At 46.5% G+C, this 22,170-nt stretch overlaps 1 protein-coding gene across 2 annotated transcripts; it reads right to left on the bottom strand.

Moving 5' to 3' along the window:
- Positions 1-5,381: 5,381 nt before the first annotated feature.
- LOC123020394 (serine/threonine-protein kinase Sgk1) lies at positions 5,382-20,046 on the bottom strand. 2 transcript variants are annotated; one of them, XM_044424086.1, is made up of 12 exons: positions 19,703-20,046; positions 12,699-12,774; positions 11,769-11,844; positions 11,192-11,296; positions 10,311-10,394; positions 10,075-10,206; positions 9,659-9,771; positions 9,056-9,179; positions 8,566-8,661; positions 7,999-8,154; positions 7,798-7,887; positions 5,382-6,763 (listed from the first exon to the last, which is right to left on the bottom strand). In XM_044424086.1, exons 1-12 carry the CDS (start codon positions 19,734-19,736, stop codon positions 6,596-6,598), a joined length of 1,254 nt encoding a protein of 417 aa, XP_044280021.1. In that variant the 5' UTR covers positions 19,737-20,046; the 3' UTR covers positions 5,382-6,595. The 2 variants fall into 2 exon arrangements, with proteins under 2 accessions (XP_044280021.1, XP_044280014.1); XM_044424079.1 differs by lacking the exon at positions 19,703-20,046 and adding an exon at positions 12,980-13,246.
- Positions 20,047-22,170: the final 2,124 nt, after the last annotated feature.

Below are 22,170 nucleotides of genomic sequence, written 5' to 3'. Positions count from 1 at the left end.
ACAGGAAGGAACAGATGCATTCAAAACATGGTGTTGGAGGAAAGTTTTGCAAATACCCTGATCAACAGATGCACAAATGAGCGGGTCCTATATCATATCAAACTAGAGCTTTCCCTGGAAGCAAAAATAAGAGAACCAAGGCAAAAATGACAAACCTGAGGCTTCTCACACATTGTGAAAATGCAAAACGCACTGGCAAAGACAATCATGCTAAGAAAGTCAGAGGCAGAAGAAGAAAAGGAAGACCAAATATGACGTGGATTGACTTCATAAAGGAAGCCACAACCTGGAATTTACAAGAGCTGATCAGGGTTGTCAAGGACAGGATGTTTTGGTGGCCATTCATTCATAGGATCAGTATAAGTCAGAGACAACTTGATAGCACACAACAACAACAACAACAACAACAACAACAACGACATTCAGAAGTAAGTCTCACTGAATTAACTAAGACTTCTCTCTAGATAAAGTTTCACAGAATTGCAGCCTAAATATAAAAGAGTTCTAACGGAGAAGTTGCTCTTTTGATATCACCCCACATGTGACTCAGTACTTTTATTTTTAGGGCCACTGAAAAAGTGAAGGGATGTACTGAGAATATAAGCAGAGAATTCAAACCTGCACACACAGACCTTCTATATATAGGAAGGATCATGGAAAGCATTGTACTAAGAGCAGGCACTGAGAACAGATTAGTGTCACTTAGATCCTACCTCTATAGCAGTCTGTGCCCATCGCTGCTTATGAATATAGAGGCTATATTTTACGCTCACAGCAATCAAGGGTGGCGCTCCTAGGTACACTCCCTAGGGAGCAAGTTTCCTTGAACCCAGCAGGCTGCATGTTATCCATGGAAAACTCATTTTCATCTTCACAGTTCACAGGGTATCATACCGTGCTCAGTTACATATAACGTAAGTGATCTCTAATGCTCCAGAAGCTGATGTGATGGGTCTCCTTGGGAAAGCTTCCTGCCCCCTCAGTGCCACATTAGAGGTCGCTGGCGCTGGAACGTAAGAGACACCTTCCATCGAGTCGGGCCGTTGATCCATCTAGCTCACCGCTGGCAGCACTGGCTGGCAGCAACTCTTCAGAACTTCAGGCAGAAACCTTTTCAGCCCTGCCTGGAGGTGCCAAGAATTGAACCTGGGACTGTGCACGTGCAAGCAGGGTCTCTACCACAGAGCCAGGGCTGTGCCAGTTATGCATGTGCAGCATCCCTGTTGAGTATAAGGTATTCATTTTCTTTTGAGTGCCATAAAAAGGGTTGAGATCTCTGATGTATATGTATAATGTATATGTACTAGTGATGTGTGGGGATTAAATATAAGCCAAGTAAGACATCACTTGATGTCTTTTGACCTCACTTTTGACCTCATGTTGTGTTAGTTTACTTTCTTAGAAGTGAATGTACTATTATCAGACCTTTTCAGTATTTGCATATTTCCTGTGTTTTCCCACCACTGCTTCTGCTTTTTTTCCCTTCTCACCATGAAAAAAAGTTAAGAAGAGAAAGACAGAATATCCACACAATGTTGTTTATCTCTTTATTTGCTCAGTTTTAGAAGAATCTTCCTACCTCAAAAAGTGGGGGACACTCAAGCTGGTAGTCGGTGCAATCCTTTGGCTGCAAAACAGTGTCTAGAGAAAAAAAGCCCTGGGTTTTTCAGTGGCCTGCTATGAGGTTGAAAAATTACTCCAACCACATGGCTGGGTCTTTGTGCTTGGTGGGTTCTCCACCTCCCCAACTAGCCAGTGTGGAAAGAACCATGCCAGGTACTTCTCCAAGGCTTCCAGAACGATCCTGGAGATGGGGCTTAAGGGGTAAGAAAGGGAGGAGACAGGCGCTGTATTTCGTGCTGGCCCTGCAGCTTCCTTGCCCCCTTCCCACCCTGAAGCTCTTCAGCTGGGAGGGGCCTGGAGACAATTGACTCCTGCACTTCTCCTGCCTTCCATAGGAGGCCACTCATCAGTCTATTTTGGATGGCTGCAGGCATCCTGATCGGCTTCTCCCCCTGAAAAACAAAACGAATTGAAGTTGCAATCCTACAGCTGTTAGATTTTCCCAGCCAGCTGGCTGAGGAATGCTGCAAGTTCTAAGATTTTTTTCTCTCTAAATGTGGGTAGGATTGGACCTTAGAACAATACGATGCTTGAAAATGTATTTTAATTGGCAGTGCTATTTAGCAGCCTTCCCCAACTTGGTGCCCTCCAACTTTAACTCCTATCACTGGCCAAACTGTTTAATACTATCACTGAAACCAGGGGGATTCAAAAATGTCTTATTATGGCTGGCTTGTGAAAAAATTGTGCAAATAAATTATTATGATGCTCAGCTCTGGGGGATAGGGGAGCAAGGAGGGTGTCCTATGCAAATGCAAGGAATTCTTTTCATTTTTGCACAGCTATTTAAAGATTTCCCATTTCCCTCTGAGCCAAGTACACAGCAAGCAAAGTTGCCAAGTGTCAAAGATAACATTTTATTAGGCTGTATTTTCTCTGAATACTGATTTGCTCAGCAAACAGGGCCTGCAATAAGTTATTACAGCAGGAAATCAATAAGGAACTTTCTGTTCTGTTTAGAAATGTTAAATAAAGACATCCCATAATTTTCTCGATGTCACATATAGTATTACTGGCAGATGACAGCTCTCACCTTTGGCATGCAACTCTTCTTTTCTGTAACATAGGTCACTTCAACTCTTGCTCTCCCCTCCCCCACCCCATTTTTCTTAAGCTCTTAAGCAGGAGCAACTTGAACTAGCATATCTCAGATCCCACAAACAATTCAAATCGTTTCCACAGGGTTCTCCACTGGCAGTTTTGAGAAATTTTCCTGAGCTTTTGACAAAAAACTATGTCTTTTCTCTCTCTTTCTGCATATTACCTCCAAAAAAGTCCCTTCCCTCCTTTAGGCCCTACACAGGGCTGGAATTTAGCGGAGAAAGCAGCTGGTTGGAAAGTTTAAACTTCCCCTTCCCATGTGTGCTGTTCCCAGTCTGCATCACCATCCACAGGCTTCCAGGAAGGAAAGTTTTAGTGTCATCCTCTGCATGTTCAGATAGGGGGGAAATTGCACAGCTTCCAGCTTGCTCATGCCAACCAGTATGGCTGGGAATACTAGGAAATGTATGGCATTTTTCTGTCTAATAATGCATAGGATTGATCATCTGCACAGGACATACAGTGTGTAGCTTAGTGCAGAGATCTTATTTCGCATCTCTGTTCCATACTTTAGCAATTCACCTTGCAAGACCAATTTACAGGTGATCTGAGAACTGTAGACTGGACAGTGGGACTATAGAGTAAATATGAGAGATTTCTACATATCTCTCTAAATATAGAGATTTATATATTTGTTCATTCATTCTGCCAGCCAGCCAGCCAGCCAGCCAGCCAGCCATCCAGTCAACCCTATTAGCCATAAGGTATTTGTAATGAATGTGAGTCACAGATGCAAGCTGCCGGAGTTTTCTGAACTTCTGCGATCCCATCATATACAAGGGCAGAATCTGGTGTCCTGAGAGGGACTTGCTTGAAAAAAGAACACGTTTCTAGATGTCAAGGCTACAAAACAAGCATGAAAATGTAGTCCATGAACTCTCATCCTGGGTATGAAGGGTTGAGATCTGAGAAAGACCTCCAACGGGCAAAGGACATGTCTTGAATACTGCTCATAACTCTCTTTCCAAGGGCTAGTCAAGGGACAGAATAAATTATGCAACAATATATGAATGGAGTTTTCATTCCCTAACAAACGCTTATGGAATTTGGATGTGTATAGCACGGAATTCACCTTTCCTTAACATCCGAAAGGTTTCCATAAGTAGGCTAGGTTAGATGCAAAAGCCTAATGAGTGTGCAATGTTTTTGTTGTAGGATGCATAGGTCCGTGATTCACTTCTACGCCAGCTTAAGAGATGAAAGAGAGACCTGTTTGAATGTTCCTGACATAGCTTGCAAGGAGGGTACTGGGAAAGAAGGAAGGGGCTCGCATCTTTCCCCAGTTCTGCTCTAGACCCCAGGTGGTAATTATGGGCACTGCTGCCTTCTTACACATTTTTCAGAGCAGAGATGACATCTTTAGTAGGTATGTTCAGGTTAGCTTTAGATGTGCCAATATAATTTAAGCCTGCCTCATTCCTTATTTCTGTCAAGCTGTACGTTTTCATTCAGATCATATTGACTGCAGTGCTGGGGGTAGGGAAGAGCATTTGTGTGCACTTCCCCCCAAGGCATGTAGGTTGCGCCTCCTGCTTGCATCTTCAGATGCTGCTTGGTAATCTAACATACCTTGCCTGCTAAGCCCCCAGTCTCTGCCTTTGGCACACTCTGTGTTGGTATTGTGCGAAGAGCAAGCACCTTTGGACCAGGTGTGGTCTTTTGATTCTGGAACCTCATCCAACAGATCGTTGTGCTCATAGAAATGAAATACAATGGTGGCAATATAAACAAATGTGCTCCCATTTTTTTCTTCATACACCAATGGGATTTTATTTCTGCTTAGAACCTAGCGTTGAATTGAAACTTCCTTAATTCCCAGTCAGTGTGGCCACAGGTCATTATGTGAGCTACAGTCCAACTGAAGGGCACTAGGTGAGGGAAAAGGTCGATGCCTAAATGGAAATGCAACTCTCTTAATCCAGCCACGTTGCATCTGGAGCGCTGTGCCCAGTTCTGGCATACAACCCAGGCAATTAAGGTCTACCAAGCAGGGCTTATAAGAGATTATCGAAATAGCATTGGTTTGAGACTGGAATCATTTGAAAGGAGGATGTGATAGCAAACTTTGTTGCCTCAAAAGTGTGAGTGAAGTTAGAGATTCCAGCTTAAATTTAGGAAAAATGGCATGTTAAGAGCTGTTAAGCAGTAGACTCTCCTTTGATAAATATGCCTAGACAGACTGCACAGACATTGATCTGTCGGGATGTTGTGGTTGCATCTTGCCCTACAAATCCTGCCTTTACCAGCAGCTAAGAATAATGTCCTCCAAGGGGCTTTCCAACTCTTGATGGATCCAATGTTTACTACTGCCAGACACATCCATACCTCCGCCACCAAAATGCTTTAGTGAGTCAGTGGCAGGATGATTTGGCAGCTAGGACTCGCAACCCATTGAAAGAAAGTAAGATGGTTGAGCAGTTTCAACACATTTTGCTCAAAGCCTAGTTACATGGGAAGTGCTTTTCCTTGCATGTGATCAGACATGTAGCTGGAACAGCAAGCATTGATGTCGCCGTGTCTTTTAGCAGTCAAACATTCATATAGATTGGCAAAGTAGCACTGTACAATATTTAGTGTTCTTAATTACTAGGGTATAATTGTATAATGTAGGAAAACTGATGAAGGAATGCCTCAGATTTATAAAAGAACGGACACTGTTTATAGAAATATTGTCCAAGATTTTACTGCAAACCAATGGATTTGGTCACAAAAATGGTACATATAACCATGTTAAGTACATTACAATGGTGGTATACATTATAAGCCTCTGAAGTTTTTTTTTCTCCTTTTAAATATACATCTAGCATTGCAACCAACTGTACATGTATTTTACAGATACATACAACCAGGAATGCAAACAATGTGTTTGTTTTTACAAACCATAAATAATGCCCAATTTTACAGATGAACAACAGCAAAAATGAAAGAAACCAACAGCTTTGACAGACTGCAGCTGGGGCATTTTGGTCCATAGAAACCCTTTCTAAAAATAGAAATATTTATACATATATTTATATATGTATTTCCATAGCAGCAACGCTTTCTTCAAGCATTTGGGAAACAAGTCATTGAAGCCTATCTTGATAGTTTTAGTTATTAACTGTATAGATTTACATATTTAAAAAGTCATTATCTACACATATTAATTAAATGTCTTCCAAATATGGAAGGAACAAACAATGCCCCACATTGTCAAGTCCTGCAAGTGTCACATGGACGCTTCTGAACTAAGTCCGTCCGCTAATTATGCATACCACACTCATACCATTGTTCACATCGCAAACCCACACATACGGGCGTGAAGTCAAGAAACACTCTGACAGGAAAAGCTTTGGAGCTCCCAAGATCTCATCAAGAAAAAGGCACATTTTCATAAAATCCTCACCACATCTAGAAACAACCTCAAACTAGGTTTTCAGCACACTCTCTCCAAATAGCAGTAGGAACACACAGCATGTTGTTCTGCTTACAATCCACAGCAGTCTATGGCAGCAGTTGCTTTTTTTTTTTTCGTCCTCCTCATTTGAAACCTCCAAAGGAGATAGCACCACTTTGGTGAGTGGGAAGAACTGGAAGTGAAATGTTTTGCGAGTTCATTTAAAAGGAGTGAAATGTGCCCTTTGAAATGAACAACAAGCCCACCACACACAAAGAAAAGCTTCCAGAAAACAGCAACACAGTTAAAATTAAGGCTGCAAAGCTGCCACACAGTGGGAAAATGTGCAAAATGTTATTTTTTCAAGATGACTGGACAACTGGCAGTCTGATGACCAGACCAGATGGCCAACATAAGGGTCATTATTTCCCACCTCCCCCAGCAATAATAAAAAAAGGAGAGGAACAAACCAAGCAAGCAAGCACTAAGAGGAATTCACAAGAAAGAATCCATGGGGGGAGCATAGGAGAAACCCAGAAAGGCTTCTGCCGCCTCCTTGACGCTGGCAGTGATGAGGATGCTGTCGGAAGCTTGGCCAATGGAGTTTGGGACAGGCTCCTCTGTAAACTCGGGGTCAAAGTGTCGCAGGTCACTGGGGCCGCTCTGTGGGAAAGCAAAGAGAATGGGTTGGTTGCTGATGCCAGATGCTGAAGAATGCTCGAGTGTTTCTAAAGGGGAGGTAGAAGGATTCAGGAGGTCCTATCCAATGCCAGTCTAACCTAAGCCCCATTCCTTTCAATGGGTCTGTGCCTGTAACCCTTCTAAACCTGCCCCAGTTTGATAATATCTTACCAAGATAAACTAAGCAAACATGTTCTTGTGCTCCTTTTCACTCAGTCACTAGCTTCAGACAAGGGATATGGTCTGTGACAGGGTGGGGATTGGTTGGCATTCTGGATGCCATGGGACTGCAACTCCCACCAGCCCTTGCCACCATAGCCAATCAGGAATGGAGTTGCAGTCCAACCACGGCCGAGGGCCACATTTCCCCCACCCCTGGCCGAAGCACTCTGCACGGAGGCAGGATGCCAGCGGTAATCCAGACTGCAGAACCCGTTTCGGATGGATCCTGCTGGCCTTGGAGGCCAGTGGCAGGCCACTCAACTTCAGGCCCATTTACTTTAGCACTGCACTCCTAAAAGACACTTAACTAGGGAGTAAGGCCCATTGGATACAGTCAGATTTACTTCTGAGCAAGCATAAGGGAAATGGGCCTCAGATTTCAGCCTGAAACACTGCTAGACTTCACAGGGTGACTACAGTCAGCTTGGCCTCTGCTCGAGACTGCAAGATCTTTCTAGTTAAGTCAGTCCAATTGAATTCAAGCAGCTTTTCAATCAGATGTGTTACCTAGCTGAGAACAATGATAACCCACTGCAAATATTGAATATAATGCTAAAGTTCAACTAGCAAAGCTAGATATACAAGTTCCTTTTTGGTCAAACTAGGCTTTAAACTTGAATAAACGGAGGGTGACATTAAGAATTTATTTGATTTAGTTTTCCAGAGTCTTACTGACAAAGCCTTTAAACGTAATAAAAACCTGCCTGTTATTATTTTTATCTTCAGCCTCTGACCACCCCTGCTATAAATAGAAAAAAGTCTCCTTGCCCATCCTATAATTAGGAGATACTTACCACATTTGGGTTAAAAGGAGGTGTAATCTTCTTATTAATGAGATCATCCCAGTTAATTGGAGAGAAGAAGATGTGATTCTTAATCTCCATCTGTTGAGGAAGTTGAAATTGGATCAGATCAGACAAGAGTAATTGAAAAAGACTGGCTCAGTCTTGCCAACTTCCTGAATTCCCCTCCTTCCAAGCCCCCAGTATACTTACAAAGTCTTCCTTTGCACCCAGCCTCTTGGTCCTGTCCTTTTGCAAAAGACCTTCCAAAAGGTGTCTAGCGGAGTTGGTAATATTTGGCTTGAGCTGCAGTGGTTTGTTCAAGATGTTGTCGTACATTTCTGCTGTGTTCCTGCTATAAAAAGGAGGCTGCAAGGAAGGGAGAAAACGGAGAAATCTTTAGCATCAGCAGCATGCCTTATTGTGAAATACTGAGCTTCTAATGTTTCGCTAATTTATTTATCTAAAATACTCCTGTCTGCCTTTCAGGGTGGAAGCCCTCTAAGCTTAATGCATGCAGAGAAGGTTCAAGGAATGTATTACATACACCTCCATCTTTCTTATGTAACTATAGGAATTTGTCTTCTCTCAGCACCCAAACCTAAGTGGTATGACTACCAGATGCAAGAGGTTCACCATGCAACAACAAATGCATGGATCCACTGAAACCAACAAATAAACAAAAGAGCTACAGTGGGAGTTTCAGTGAAAGCAAGAATTGGTCATATCCTGTGCTGGTGACCACGAACACACACCTACTGGCTCTCTCATCTTACTTACCAGTCCATAAAGCATCTCGTACAAAACCGCTCCAAGGCACCACCAGTCCACAGTGCGGTCGTAGGGCTGCTTGTGAAGGACCTCAGGGGCAAGGTACTGTGCAACACAACCAAGAGGAAGGGAAGCGTTAGATCACATCAGCCACGAACAGTCGTAGGACAAGACCCATGCTCGGCTCAGTCCCTGAAGTTTCTAAATGCTCCACTGAAAAGAACCATGCAATGGATGGGGCTTGCACATGTATAGTGAGGACCAGGGTCCACTGCTTCTAGTATGCAATTTGTGTGCCTGGAGATTTCTATGGGAATTCCTGGAATGCTGGTGTCTTTTATTTCACTGAAACACTATCATTTGTCATCCACTGGAGACTGCCCACTTCACCTAATCGGCATAAAAAGTCCTCTTGTCCCATTGGGAGACTCGTACTGCTGTCTTGTACTTTGGACACATACATCACTGTCATGTGGATAAAAGCAGAATGCAAACTTACCTCAGGAGTGCCACAAAATGTGGAAGTTGTGCCATTGTGTTCTATGTTCTCTTTGCAAAGTCCGAAGTCAGTTAAGACAATGTGGCCCTGAGAATCAAGCAGAATGTTCTCAGGCTTCAAGTCCCTGCAGCAAAAGGGAAGAGGAACACACATGTCAGCCTGTCTGTCTCCCTCTCCGCCTGAACTGGTTCTATGCTAAGCAACAAACTTCTGCCATTTTCTAAATGGTCCCCTAGCCCCCCACTCAAAAGCAAAGAGCTTTTGTGGATGGTCCTCCAGGATGTTACGGCCACCTACCATCTTTATTCATCTATTAGTTGATTTTATAGAATGCTTAGCACCTTTAAAGCATCTCTGTGAAGTTTATTTATCTATCTGATTTCTACGGCTACCCCGTAGCTGGAGCTCTCTGGGCAGTTTGCAAGGATTCAGTCTTGTGCAAAGGACCACCCACTGGCCCAGCCAGAGCCCCAAGGGTGCTGTGCCATCTCAATCCCCAGTGCTAAGAACCGGGCAGCCCAGCTCCCAAACCCCCATCTGCAAAATTTCCGTGCCAAGTCAGAGCCCGCAGAGACCTCAAGCAGGCCTAAGCCGAGGACCTACCGATAAACTATATTCAGAGAATGCAGGTATCCCAGTGCACTGGCGATTTCAGCAGCATAGAAACGAGCTCTTGGTTCCAGGAAGCAACGCTCCCTCTGGAGATGGTAGAACAACTGCAAGAGATGGAGGGGGTGGGGGAGGGAAATTTGTCACGGATCCCGAAGCCTTCGAACAATGCGTTTAATTAAACCCAACATCTATAGCTGGAGGGAATAATTGTCGGAAATGGCCTAGTAAACCTCTGGCTATTTCCTGCAATTAGAGGTTGGCAGGCAAGAGGCACTGAACATAGTAACTCCTCCCCAGAGCTCAGTTTTGGAAACAACAGAGTGCGCACATGGCGAGAATGCCATGGGCTCCTGACCAAGGAGATCACACCTCCCTGCGGCCTGCCCTCGCGCGTCCTTGTCGCTCACCTCGCCCCCATTGATGTAGTCCAAGACGAAGTACAGCTTGTCTGCTGTCTGGAAGGAGAAGTGGAGGCCCACCAGGAAAGGGTGCTTCACATTCTTCAGTAGGACATTGCGCTCTGACATGATGTGTTTCTCCTGGGGGCGAAAGGGAGAGGTCAGCTTTCAGTCCTCCGAGCAAAGCAGGAGGATACTTATCATTCTTGAGAAAGATTCCTCTGAAAGGGCAGCTGGGTATTTACCTCTTTCTTCTTCAGGATTGCTTTCTTCTGGAGTACTTTCACTGCATAGAACTGTTCTTCTGCCTTGTGCCTCGCAAGGAGGACCTGAAAGGAATGAAAACAACACGTCGCTTAGGTGTGTGATAAAGCAATAGCGACAAGTAGTCCCAACTTTCTTACTAATGGGGGGCAACTTAGTCTGACCCTTCCTAGCTTTGGGCACTCCAGTTGTGTAGACATGCATCTCTTTCATTCCCAGCCATTATGGGCCACCTGGGGGGCACAGAGTTGGAAAAGCCTGTCTTGGGGCTAACTCTGCACTACTGGAGAGTACAAATAATGTCAATTTTTTTTTTATCACCCTCGGGGTGGAGGACACAGCCTTAAGGCAGGGAAATACACAATATAGCCTTCAGATCTCTTTGAGCCCTACATTTCAAACACATTTTAAGGGCTTGAGGGGACAACACATCCTAGATGTTTTACAGGATGTATCACATGCTGTTTTAGCTGGTTTTGTTTAAAATGGTTCTATTTTTGAAAATGATATGGTACTACATTGAATGTTTTGTTTTATGAACTGTTGTAAAGTACCCAGAGAACTTCAACTATTAGGTGATACAGAAATTAAATAAATCCACCATCATTATTTTGTTCATTAACTGTTTTTAAAAGGAAACCTTTTCTTGGAAGAGTACCCAGCCCTGCAGTCTAACAGCTCCACTTCCCCCTTCAATCTTCCCTATTTTCCCTCTGGTTCCTAAATTCTTCCTTTTGACTCTAAGATTTGGAAACTCCTCAAAACTAAAAGAGCTGACTTCAGAATCTACCTGATTCTCAAAAGCACTGTATCTTTCACCTTAAACACTACAGGCAAAAAGTGCACAGTCCCAATAGCTTACCTTTCCAAAACTGCCTTTTCCAATAACCTTCAGAAAATGGAAATCTGATGGCTTAGCATGTGGGTTAGATGATGGGCCAAGGTTGATCTGCTGAGATGGACTGGGCTGCAGTGAACAAAAATGAAAAGAATCTTTACCACGTGTACTGAGACTTTTGAATGTAAACTACTTCTTTAAATGCACAGCTAAACACCGCTGTCTACTCAAACTTTTTTGGGTGGATGAACACAGCAGGTTGCGTTCATGTTTATGCTATTGCTTTTATTTCTAGAATGTCACCTTGGTGGTTTTTACCAAAGGACAATATAAATATATTCCAAATTAATGCAAAAAAATTACTGCAGAGGTCTCTTGGGATATAGTGCAACATGCTTTATGTAAGGTAACAGACAAAGGCTTTTCCTGCTTTCAGTGAAACAAAAATGAACGTTTTAATTGAAGGAATTATTTCTGCTCTTTGTCCAGGTTACATCACTGCAAGGTGCTCATACAGAGAAAGGCTATTTTTAACTGTGCTTCTATTACTGACACATTAAACTCTTCTCTAGGAAGGCTACACACAATAGAGGCTACTTACTGGAGGAGAAGGATTTGCATTCATAAGATCAGGCTCTTGAGGCTGAGAGATCTTCAAAATAGATTGAACTTCAGGACTGCAGAGATTAGACAAAATGTAATTAGCCCAGTTGCACAAGGCACACAACCTAGCTATATCTCACCACTAGAGGGCGCGCTAACATTGTAGCTGAGAAAGTTTCAGGTTGGCAGATTACTAAAAGCAACTTAAAACAGCCTATTAGGTTTCAGGGCTAAGATGAAAGAGGAGACAGGAACACACCCTTTCAGAGCAAAGGGACTTATGCTTCCTCTGTAATTAAAGGTCAGGGGATACAGGAGGGGCTGTGGGATCAAAAAATCTAAACAAGCCTTCATTCTCCTGTTTATTCGTCCCCAGACAGAGCCTGTAAGGTAGCTGCATGCAGTCATACAGAGCTCGGGCACACTTAAATCCAGAAAATTCTACTTCAACCATCTTCAGCAAAAGACCAACAGGGCTGCTTACAAAACAAACCCCTATTTACTCAGTTGTTCATTCCTGCTGAGTTCAATGTAACTTGTTCTTAGCATATACGGAACTGCATATGCTTCTGTTATTAACATCTCCGGTTGCATCCGATGTTAGTCTTACTTAAAGTAGACCCTTGAGCTTAATTGAGACTTATAGGTTAGACCATCACTGTACACAGCTCAGTATCTGTACACAATTTTAACACAACTAAGTTTGCAATAAGCTTACTTAGACTGAACTCAGTAGGACTTAACTTACGAATAAACATTCTTCGGCTAAAACTGTAAATTCTTGTTCTTTGTTTTGTTTTGACATCGCATTTCAACTACCCCTCTCCAGGCTAAAACGGCTCTACAATTTCTCTTTCCGTCTTTCAAACAGCTTCAGGAAAGCGTTAAATTCTTCTAGCATTATTTTCAAGGGAGGAAAAACACTTACTGTTTACATGCATAGGAGTTGGTAGCTATTTTTTGAATGAAGTCATTCAACCCCATCCTTCTCTGTTTCATGAAAGCTGCAAAACATAACAATAACAAAAAGGACGGTTACAGATCAATCGCCACTCATCCTCATCCACCATCTCCCACCATTATTTGATGAATTTAGTTATGCTTTTGCCTTTGAGTCGAACCAGCATTGCGCGCAGCACTATCTGCTAAAGAAAACATCTCCGGCTTCTAGAACGCCGGAACCGTCTCGTCGTCGTCCTCGCTACTCACCAATGAGTATCGCCACCATCCCTCTCATCTTGGAATAGGTTAACGTGGACCCAGACGCTTCAGTTTTGACCGTCATCACGAAGCCGGGTAAGGGCGGCGGCAGCAGCAGCAGCAGCAGCAGAAATAATAATCCAAGCCGATGCAGGAGGGACGGCGTCGATCAGCCGAAGCAGCCGGTCAGTTAAGTCAGCCGGGGCGCAAGGCAGTGCAAGGCGCGCAAGCAAGAAGGAACCCTGCGGCGTCCCCTGAGCCAACCCGATTGTGCGCCTCCGCGGCTCGCCGGAGGGGCTTATATAAGCGCGGCCGCGAGCGGGGCGGAGGGAGCAGGAAGGGGCGGGGCCCGGAGGGAACAATGAGGAAGAGTCTCGCGCACCGCCCTGGGCGCCCCGAAGTGCCTTAAGACGCCGCGCGCTGGCGCCCGGGCCTGGGCAGCGCGCGGCCCGCCCTTCCCCTCGCCCGCCCTGACGTTGGGAGGAGACGCGCAGGCCGGCCTGGAGGAAGGACCGCGCTCGCCTTTTCGCGTGCGCGCGCTCTCTCTCTTCCCGGACCCTTTCCGATTTCTTTTTGCAACCCCTAATGGGCAGCAATAGCGGAAAAAGACAATGCAACGAAGCGCCGGGATTGCACATAACTCTTCTTCCTCTCAGCTCTCCCCGCTCGCTCCCAGGGGAGCATAAAAAGGGGGAGGGGCTTCTGTGGCCATTCTTACAAGCTACCTTATCTTGCTTCGTTTACAGGCGCTCAGGCGCTCAATAGCCTCACACTACCGCCCGTTCCTGAGCGTGTTACAGCTACATACCACAGACTGCGCAGTAAGATCATCATCAATAACAACGACGACGGCTCGGCTGGCCGATAGGGGAGAGGAACGCGAAATCCACAGCTAGGAAATGCGATTGTTAGGACAAGCCAACATGCCACAAAATGCTCAAGTCTGGGATTCCCCTCATTCCAGGGTTCCAAGCGGGACCTTATTCAGTGATCAGTTTATTACTTGTGCTGTTTCTCAAATGCCACTGGCTAAAGTTTGTAACTATCCGATGGGAACAGTCCTCGTTCCCCGGAAAGCCTTGAGGATCCCCGGTACACCAATGGAAAGTGCCTGTTTCCCATGGGGTGGGGGGTGATATTCCAGGGTAGTAACAAAGGTGGAGAGAAGAATTAACGCTCTCCACATGCTGCAACAAGCATTTCAAAACTGCTTCGGTGCAAACGTTGCGTTTTTTAGGTGTGTGCATGAATTGCTCGTTAAAAACAAAGTAACAGCCATTCTCTTTTGGGCTTCCCACCAAATTGCAGATTCATTGTAATGGAAGAGGAACCACTGAACGAGGGTTTCTAGAACAGCATGCAAATTAAGGGAAGATTTCATTGCACTTGAGGAGATCGGGAAGCGGAATGCCCTCTGGGAAACTTAAAAACGTGCTAGCACTTATTTCTAAAACGAATGCAGATACATATAAAGTAGCATATGTAAATGTTCTACAGCTTCATGACCTGCGGGTCTGAGCCAGGAATCTTTTTAAGTGCCTGCAGATGCCTGGAGTGTTTTCGGCCTCAGGTTAGACTTGCCAGATGGCGACTGCTTTCGAAATGCCCTGGCCTGGCTCCTTTGCCTTATCCCCCAAAGCCACAACCCTGCGAAATGGAAGTCTCTTTTTGGCTCACTCCCTGCATGCAGATAGCGGTCCATCATGGAACGTCCCTTTTTCACGGGTCCAGGCTGATCGTCCAGGGAAAAGACCAGCTACCGCTTCTGAAGGAAATTCCCGGGGATGCTAAGAAATTGTGACGCCGTATTGTCCCCGCATCCAGCCATGTCGGACTTTAAGGCATACATCCCCCGAATGTGGAATTTCCATTCGTGTCATTACGGCTAATCCTCACTGACAGCACGATCCTTGCGAATATATTTCTAACCGCGAGTTTATCTGACGATGAGAAACAAAGTCATACAGCGCGAACTCGAGTGTTTTACGAGTCCGTGAATAAGCACAAATAATCTCCCGTATTCACGCATTTGGGATTAGGGTGAAGGATTTCCCAGGTAGGCTGGGTATCCTTCAAGTTTGGACATTAAGCCCTGCCCTCTTTTTTAAAGTGGATTTGGAGGGCTTCGCAAATTAAATCAGGAAACATAGGCACACCTACCTAGGAATAAATCTCATTAAACGCAGTGGCAAGGGCTGAGTAAACAGTCATAGAATCGGTCTGAAATGTGCGAAAATAGAAGCATTTTGCGAATTGGGGCGGGACTGTTCAAAGTTTCAGTTACTCTTTGTCCTCCGGAGTAAGCGACCACTCTCAAAGTATTCACAACTGCGCTGGAAGTCTGGATCTCTCCTCCTCCCTCCCCGCGCCCCTTTCCTTTGATACTCCACCTCAAAGCAAGTGTCATCCAGACAGTGAAACAGTAACCGCGGGTGTCAGTGAGCGATCCCTGCTTATCAGATGGTATTTATTAATTGCAAAAGAGCGTCCCAGAAGAGCCGGATTGTCCATTGGCTGCATTTGCTGGCACCACCTCAAGGCTGAAAGCAAACAGCTTCAAAGGAATCCTTGACCAAAGGGAGACGTCCGGGGCGGGGGGGGGGGGGGGATTTTTTCGCCCGACCTTTAAAACTGCCAGGGGCGGGGGGGGGGGGGGGGAGGGCTTCCCGGCTGTAGGCCATCAAGTAGCCCGCAGATAAGGAGGGGAAAGGGAAGCATTTTTGAAAGTTGCCTGCGTATCAGGGTTTCTTACCAACATCACAGTCAGAAGCCCCTTTGCTTTCCCTGCGGCAGCAGAAACTCTTTCTCCTTGTCAGATCCGCTGATGTCAGTTAAGGGTTGCGGCCCCTTTCCCCTCCCCACTTGTGAGGCCTCCTTCTGGTCCTAGGAGCAAAATCAGCCACGCTCGCCTGGAACGAAGGCAGATAAGAAGTGGCCTTTCCGTCAAGGAGCCACGGAGAGTGACTCAAGGAACTGCATTTCCTGTCCCGGCTTTGTGCAACAAACAAATAGCCCTTGAAGGCGACCGGCCGGCCGGGGTTCAGCCTAGCCCGCCTGCCTGAGATCTTACTGAAAACGCCTTCTTAAAGCATTGGGCCAGAATGGACGCACGCACACATAACACAATCAATCTCAATCTCTCTCTCTCTCTCTCTCTCTCTCTCTCTCTCTCTCTCTCTCTCGCGCGCGCGCGCGCACACTAGAGGCGGGGCGGAGAGAGAAGGGTCCTCTGAGAAAAGGAGGTGGTGGTGGTGGATATCTCCACGTTTGCAAAAGCCACAGAAGGAAGAAGAAAAAAAGTTGACTGAGTCTGCACTTCGTTGTCTTTTTCAATTGCACAATCGTTTCAGAACAGCCTGTGCCCGGATGGCACATTCCTTCTCTCGCTTTGTGCAGCAGCGGCAGCGCTGCGGAACACGCGAGGTTTGTTTATGAATGGAGGCGGCCGGGACGCCGCCCGCTGGTGACCCGAAGCGCCGGAGGCACGCAACGGAAGGCGCCGGCGAGCGGGGGGCGGCTCTGGGGCTGCGTCCACGTGCCACAGGGGATCCGCGGGCGAGGGGCGAGGCGGGAGGCCTCCGGCCGATTGTCAGAAGCTGACCTCACCCCAAGCCCCTTTACTGAAAATGCGGCGCAGCTTGACTCGATAGCCCCAGCCCGCAATTCGCACATCGCCCCCTTCCACTTGAAGAATCCTGGAAGGGACGGGTCTGATCAATAAGGTGCATGCTTAGTAACACACTTATCAAATTAACATGATTGTTTTTTCAAAAAAGAAGATAATACAGCAGTCCTCTTTTTCAGTTCAAAAGGCGCCCCTAACAACCAACTCCAACCTGATGGCCCCTGAAGTGTGGGACTACAATTCCCATCATTCCTAATGGGGATTATAGGAACTGTCATCAATACAGCTGGAAAACAACAGGTTGCAGAAGACTGGTCCCACCTTCGTGCCTCTTAAACATTCTTGTTGGATGTCATCTGGTCCATTACCCCTCAAGCACAGAGAACACAACAGGTGTGCAAGTCTGTATACTAAATGTACATCCCCTGGCAGATGGAGAAGGAAGGGGGCTTTCTCTGAAGTAAGTATGGAAGGGATGGGTTACATGAGAAGTACATGATGGAATGAGAATGAATGTTCCATTGGATGCATTGCCTTTTCGGATTGCCCATGCCTTGGAACCCTACAAAGAGACCTACTAGGACTTTTTAAAAGACCCATCTGCTTTCCCATGGGCCTCTGCATTGCAGTTTTTTCTGACATATATACATGCAAGCATTTCCACAACAGACAGCAGTAGCTCCTTCCAAGTTCTGGGGCTCAGGTCAGCACATGCGGGTGGGGGTGGGCTGCTGCTCATCGCCCTGCAGAACAAACCCAGCAAGCATCAGCGCTCAAAAGCAAGTGTTGCAAGAGGAGCTTCAGGTTCAGCAGGGCTGAAGAGGGAAGGAGGCTGTTGAAGCAAAGCACTCCCTCTACCAGCTGACTTTGTGAATGCAAAATCGCAAAATGTTGCACACTTCGGTTTATCCACTTTGGTTTGGTTTACTTGCTATTTCAAAAGCCTGTCCTGCTGAACTCTTTCAGTCCCAACTGGAGAAAATCAGGCCCACATTGAAACCCTATAGCACCCCTCTAATAAATGCTCAGAGAAGTCACAGATCCTTCCACCAGGGAATCAACCCCAAAATAAAGATGTTTCCAGGTCTGCCTTTGTTCTATTCCTCTATTGCTTTGCAAGATACAACTTTCACTGCCTCTTCCCTCCCAGGTGGGTATTATCCTTGACAAGAAATCATGAGTCAGCTGCTGCCACCAACACTGCCAGTGTCAACCTCTCAGCAAGCACATTGCCAGCAGAGCATGAGGAGGAAAGCACGGGTGTTTTCCCAGTGTCCACTGCTGCTTGGGTTCCTCCCTACCCACCATAAGTGGCTGAAGCACCACAAAGGTGGGCAGCAAAATGGCTTCTCTCTGGAGCCCTCGTTGGTTCCTGAACTTCCATTCATTCACAAGTTCATTCATTTCGTTCTTCCCATGGTAGTACCTCTGCCTGATCAATCGAATAGGTAGGTCTTTGCTGAAGGGCACCTGGCAGGCTTTCTTCTCATCAGGCAGTGCCTGCACCTATCAGCCCTTGCTGTTCCTTTCATTTATGGACAGAGAGAGCTGCCTTAGAGATAGCACGTTTTGTGATAAGAAAAGACAAGGAAGAAGCAGTGGGCAAGCATGGGAAACTCAGATATGGAGGATGGTGCCATGTGGACCATGCTGGGAGCACAGTAAAACTTCATCTGGGTGCACCCTAAGTGTCCATCCCTAGCCATGGCAGAGGCTCTCAAGGCCTCCGGATAGTTTGGCCAAAACTCCCATCACATTTCCTGCCACTGCCATGCTAGTTGGGATTGTTGCAAGTTGTCGTTCAAAACACCTGGAGGACACCCCATTGGGGAAGGCTGTCAAGGCTGAAAGAAGAGACCTTCCTTCTCATCAGCTCCCTTCTTGTTAATGGGGCTGCCAGGGATTGAACCCGGGGCATTGGGCAGTCAAGCTGTACAGATATATACTGCAGTTGGTTTTTACTCCAGTGTTCTACTGTTGTTTTATACTTTTGAAAGTGTTATGTTTTACCATGTTGCTGCATTTTATAGTTTTATATAGAAATCCAATACATTAAATTGACTATACCCCTCCCCTTTTAAAGAGAAGGCATGCTCAGGGCAGTTTTGCTGCCTTGTTTCACAATGGCCTAGGGGCATGTCCAAGGAGAGGAAAGGAGCAGAGTCCCTGCTTGACATACAGGGGCAGAGTCCCTGCTTGGCATACAGGCCCTGGAGTTTGATCCTCAGCATCTCAGCATCAGCATCTCCAAGTATCTGGCCAGGGCGACTTCTTTTCTTTTCTAACTTTTTATAACTTCTTTTATATCGTTTATATTTTTATTTATTTTATATTATTAATTTTAATTTTATATTGTTATTTTTGTATTGTATTGTATTTTATTGTGTTGTAAGCCGCCCCGAGGCTTCAGCAAGGGGCGGCATAGAAATGTTATAATAATAATAATAATAATAATAATAATAATAATAAAAAAAGTATACCTGAAAAAAATCCTGTGCTGAACTCCAAAAGAGCTGCTGCCAGCCAGTGTAAGCAATACTGAACTAAACTGGCCAATTGTTCAACTTGGTATAAGGCTGCTTCCTATATATGCAAGAAGTGACCACATTCATTGCTTCCTGAGCTCAGAAAAACAGAGGGTGTCTCTGTCATCCCATATAGTTCAGCAATGTGTGCACACTCTTATTCCAGAGAAATGTTTTAAATTGAAGCATCCAGTCATCCTCCTCCAGCTTTCAAATCTCTACTTAAAATCTTTAAAGAAAAACATACATCACCAGTAGAATCTATGGCAGCAAGCCCGTAGGTTTGCCACACAATTTCTCTTAAGAAATTAAAGTGCTTGCAGAACTTCTAACTCCAACCAACTCATCTGAGTTGGCTTTCTGATGAGATTGTCCCTGAACTAATTAAACCAGTGCACCAAAAACAATTGTGTCTTCAATCTTCTTGCCACACTTGATAGAACTATTTAAACAGAAAGCAATGTAATTCTGCTCATCTTAGCTCCAAAGATGCAGGCACTCTCTTTCTTTGCTAGGTCAGAAGTAGCAAAAGTTATGAACTTTCAGTTTTAAAAAATGCCACAAAAATATCATTTAACCAACCTTTCAGTGAAGACTTTTCTTCCTTCCCTCTCATGATAAGCTCTTCTCTGCCTCTCTCGCAAGATCCCACCACAAGAGCGAAGAGCAGTTCTGTAACCCTGTTCTTTTAATCCTTCAGTTTGTTGTAATTCCCAACAAAACGTCCCCTTCTTTGGGCTGTCCGTCTTCCAGTCAGCTTAAGGGGAGGCGGGCAAATGAAACACAAACTAGCTGATCTGGCTGCTCAGTTTATGAACCTTGTATTAAAGGTGATTTACATACCAGGGAACTAAAGTTCAACACTAGCCACGTCGTTGCAACATAACCCTCAAATTTACTGAAATCATCACTTGCTTATTATACACACGCACTCAAACTCACACCCACTGCAGCAACTCGAAATGCAGGTCTCTTATAATTCATGCAGCAGCAGCAGCAGGATTCCAGGAAGACTTGAATCAAAACACAATTTAGGAAGGAGGGAGGGAGGGAGCGAGTGAGGAAGAAAATGCAAGAGATGGGAAGGAGTCGGCCATCCTTCCGTGTGGATAGCTTCTTCATGGTTCACAAAATTACTCTAGAGATTGGGGTCTGTAGACGGGGGAGGGCTTGGATTTGTTTTGTTTTCATGGATAGGCACGGTGGTGTCCTGGAGATGTTTTAGACTCCAGCTCCCATCAGCCCCAGTCAGAATGGCCGGTGATCAAGAGCTACGAGAATTGTCCTGAGCATCTGAAGGGCACCATGCTGCCTTCCGCCCCCACCCCTCGTTTTGCCGGACTGAGCAGCAAGTCCTCAGATCTGTGAAGCAGGACTACTAGCACTGAAACCAGTCTGAGCGTGGGCGCGTGTTGGGGGACGGCTGGCTCGGCTTGGGTGTCCGTGTTCCGCCCTAAAACGTTAAGGGACCGCGGGCAGGGACCGCGGGCAGGACTCGCGTGCGAGGCGGCGGCGGCGGCGTGCGCCGGAGCTGCGCCTTCTACGTCAAGCGGTGCCGGGGACGATTGTTGGCCCGCGGCAAGCCGGAGACTCCGCGTCTGCCAGCTTCTCTCCCCACCCACCCACGCTACTTCCCCTTTCTCCTCTTTTTAGCCGCCGAAGGAGACAGCTGGGCTCCCGACCATGTGTCATTCCAGAGGAAGGAGGCGAACGGCCGAGGCAGCCGCCGTTTCCTCCCGGCCCGGCCCGGCCCGGCCCGGCCCAGCCCAGCCCAGCCAGCGCAGGGGGGCGGGGGGGCGCAGCAGGCAGGCGCCCCCCTTCCGCTCCTGGCATCTCCGCACTTCCGAAGAGGAAAGCGGGAGATAGCTGGCGAGGGCTTTCCCGCCTCCGCCTCTCGCAGCGCTCCCCGCGGCGGCCCCTCCACGCCGCTTTTCCTCTCGCGCCTCCCGAGCGCGCGCCCCCGGCGCCGGACGGCCCGGCCTCTGACCCGCCGGCGGAGCCTGCACGCAGGGGGCGCTCGTGCTCGCGCTCGCGCTCCCTCCCCCTCCCGCAGGAGGCCCGGAGAAATGCCGTCGCCAGCGCTGACTTCTGCGGCAGGCCTGTGGCCGCTGCACCGGGGTGATGTCTCCGGGTGTAAGTCCCCCTGGCCTGATTGAAGCATGGCCGCTTAGTCTTGCACAGCCCTGGAAGAACACAGACCGTTCCCTGAATGGACTCTGCCAGCCTTAGTGGCCAAGCAAGTCTCCCTGGATCTTGTGTGGCCATCCCTGCATTCGTGTGGCAATTTCTGTATTCATTCTCTACCTCAAGGAAATCACCCGAACTTCCCTCATGCCACATCGGGCCATTATTGACCGAGCTAGGGCAGTTATAGTCTTCTGCTCTAACCACTAGTAATGCCTTTCCCAAATTTGTGCCCTGCAAATATTTCAGACTTACACTGCCCAGCGTTCCTGCCCATTGGCCCTGCTGGCTGCGGCTGGTGACAGTTGAAGCCCAAATTGTCTGGAGAGTATCAGGTTGGAGACATCAGCACTTGTGGCCTCTTAAAGTCACAGGTGGAATCTCACCCAGCCCTCTCCATAATCTATCGTTCTTTAACCCCCTGCAGTGGACTGTATATCATGCACATAAGTACTTACAAGCCCCATGGCATTTGCACTGAATCTCTGTGTTAATCACTGTGAGGCCACATAGGTCAGCAGGTTCAATGCTGGTGGTACTGTAACTGGGAATGTGTACAGTGAAAACAGCCACCTGCTCTTTAGTGCCAGTTAGTAACGGAGATACAAGAACACAGAGTCCTTTCGTACGCTGGCCATATTTCCAGGACATACGGGATGTCTTGGTTATCTCTCCTCAAGGATGTAATTCTAAACACATCAGGGAATAGGCTCAACTGGATACACTGACTCTTACTTCTGAGTAAATGTGAGATTTTTCACTGCATGTCCGGTTACAATCACAGATGCTTTTAGGAGGCAATGAGGAAATCTCCGACTTGACTTGCATTCGGCACATCCACTAGTGTTGTTGCACTTCCCTGTTTC

The sequence above is a fragment of the Varanus komodoensis genome, unplaced genomic scaffold, assembly GCF_004798865.1.
Source record: "Varanus komodoensis strain SLA01 unplaced genomic scaffold, ASM479886v1 scaffold1, whole genome shotgun sequence".
NCBI classification, from domain to species: Eukaryota; Metazoa; Chordata; class Lepidosauria; order Squamata; family Varanidae; genus Varanus; species Varanus komodoensis.
This window is presented reverse-complemented; position numbering and strand designations above follow the sequence as displayed.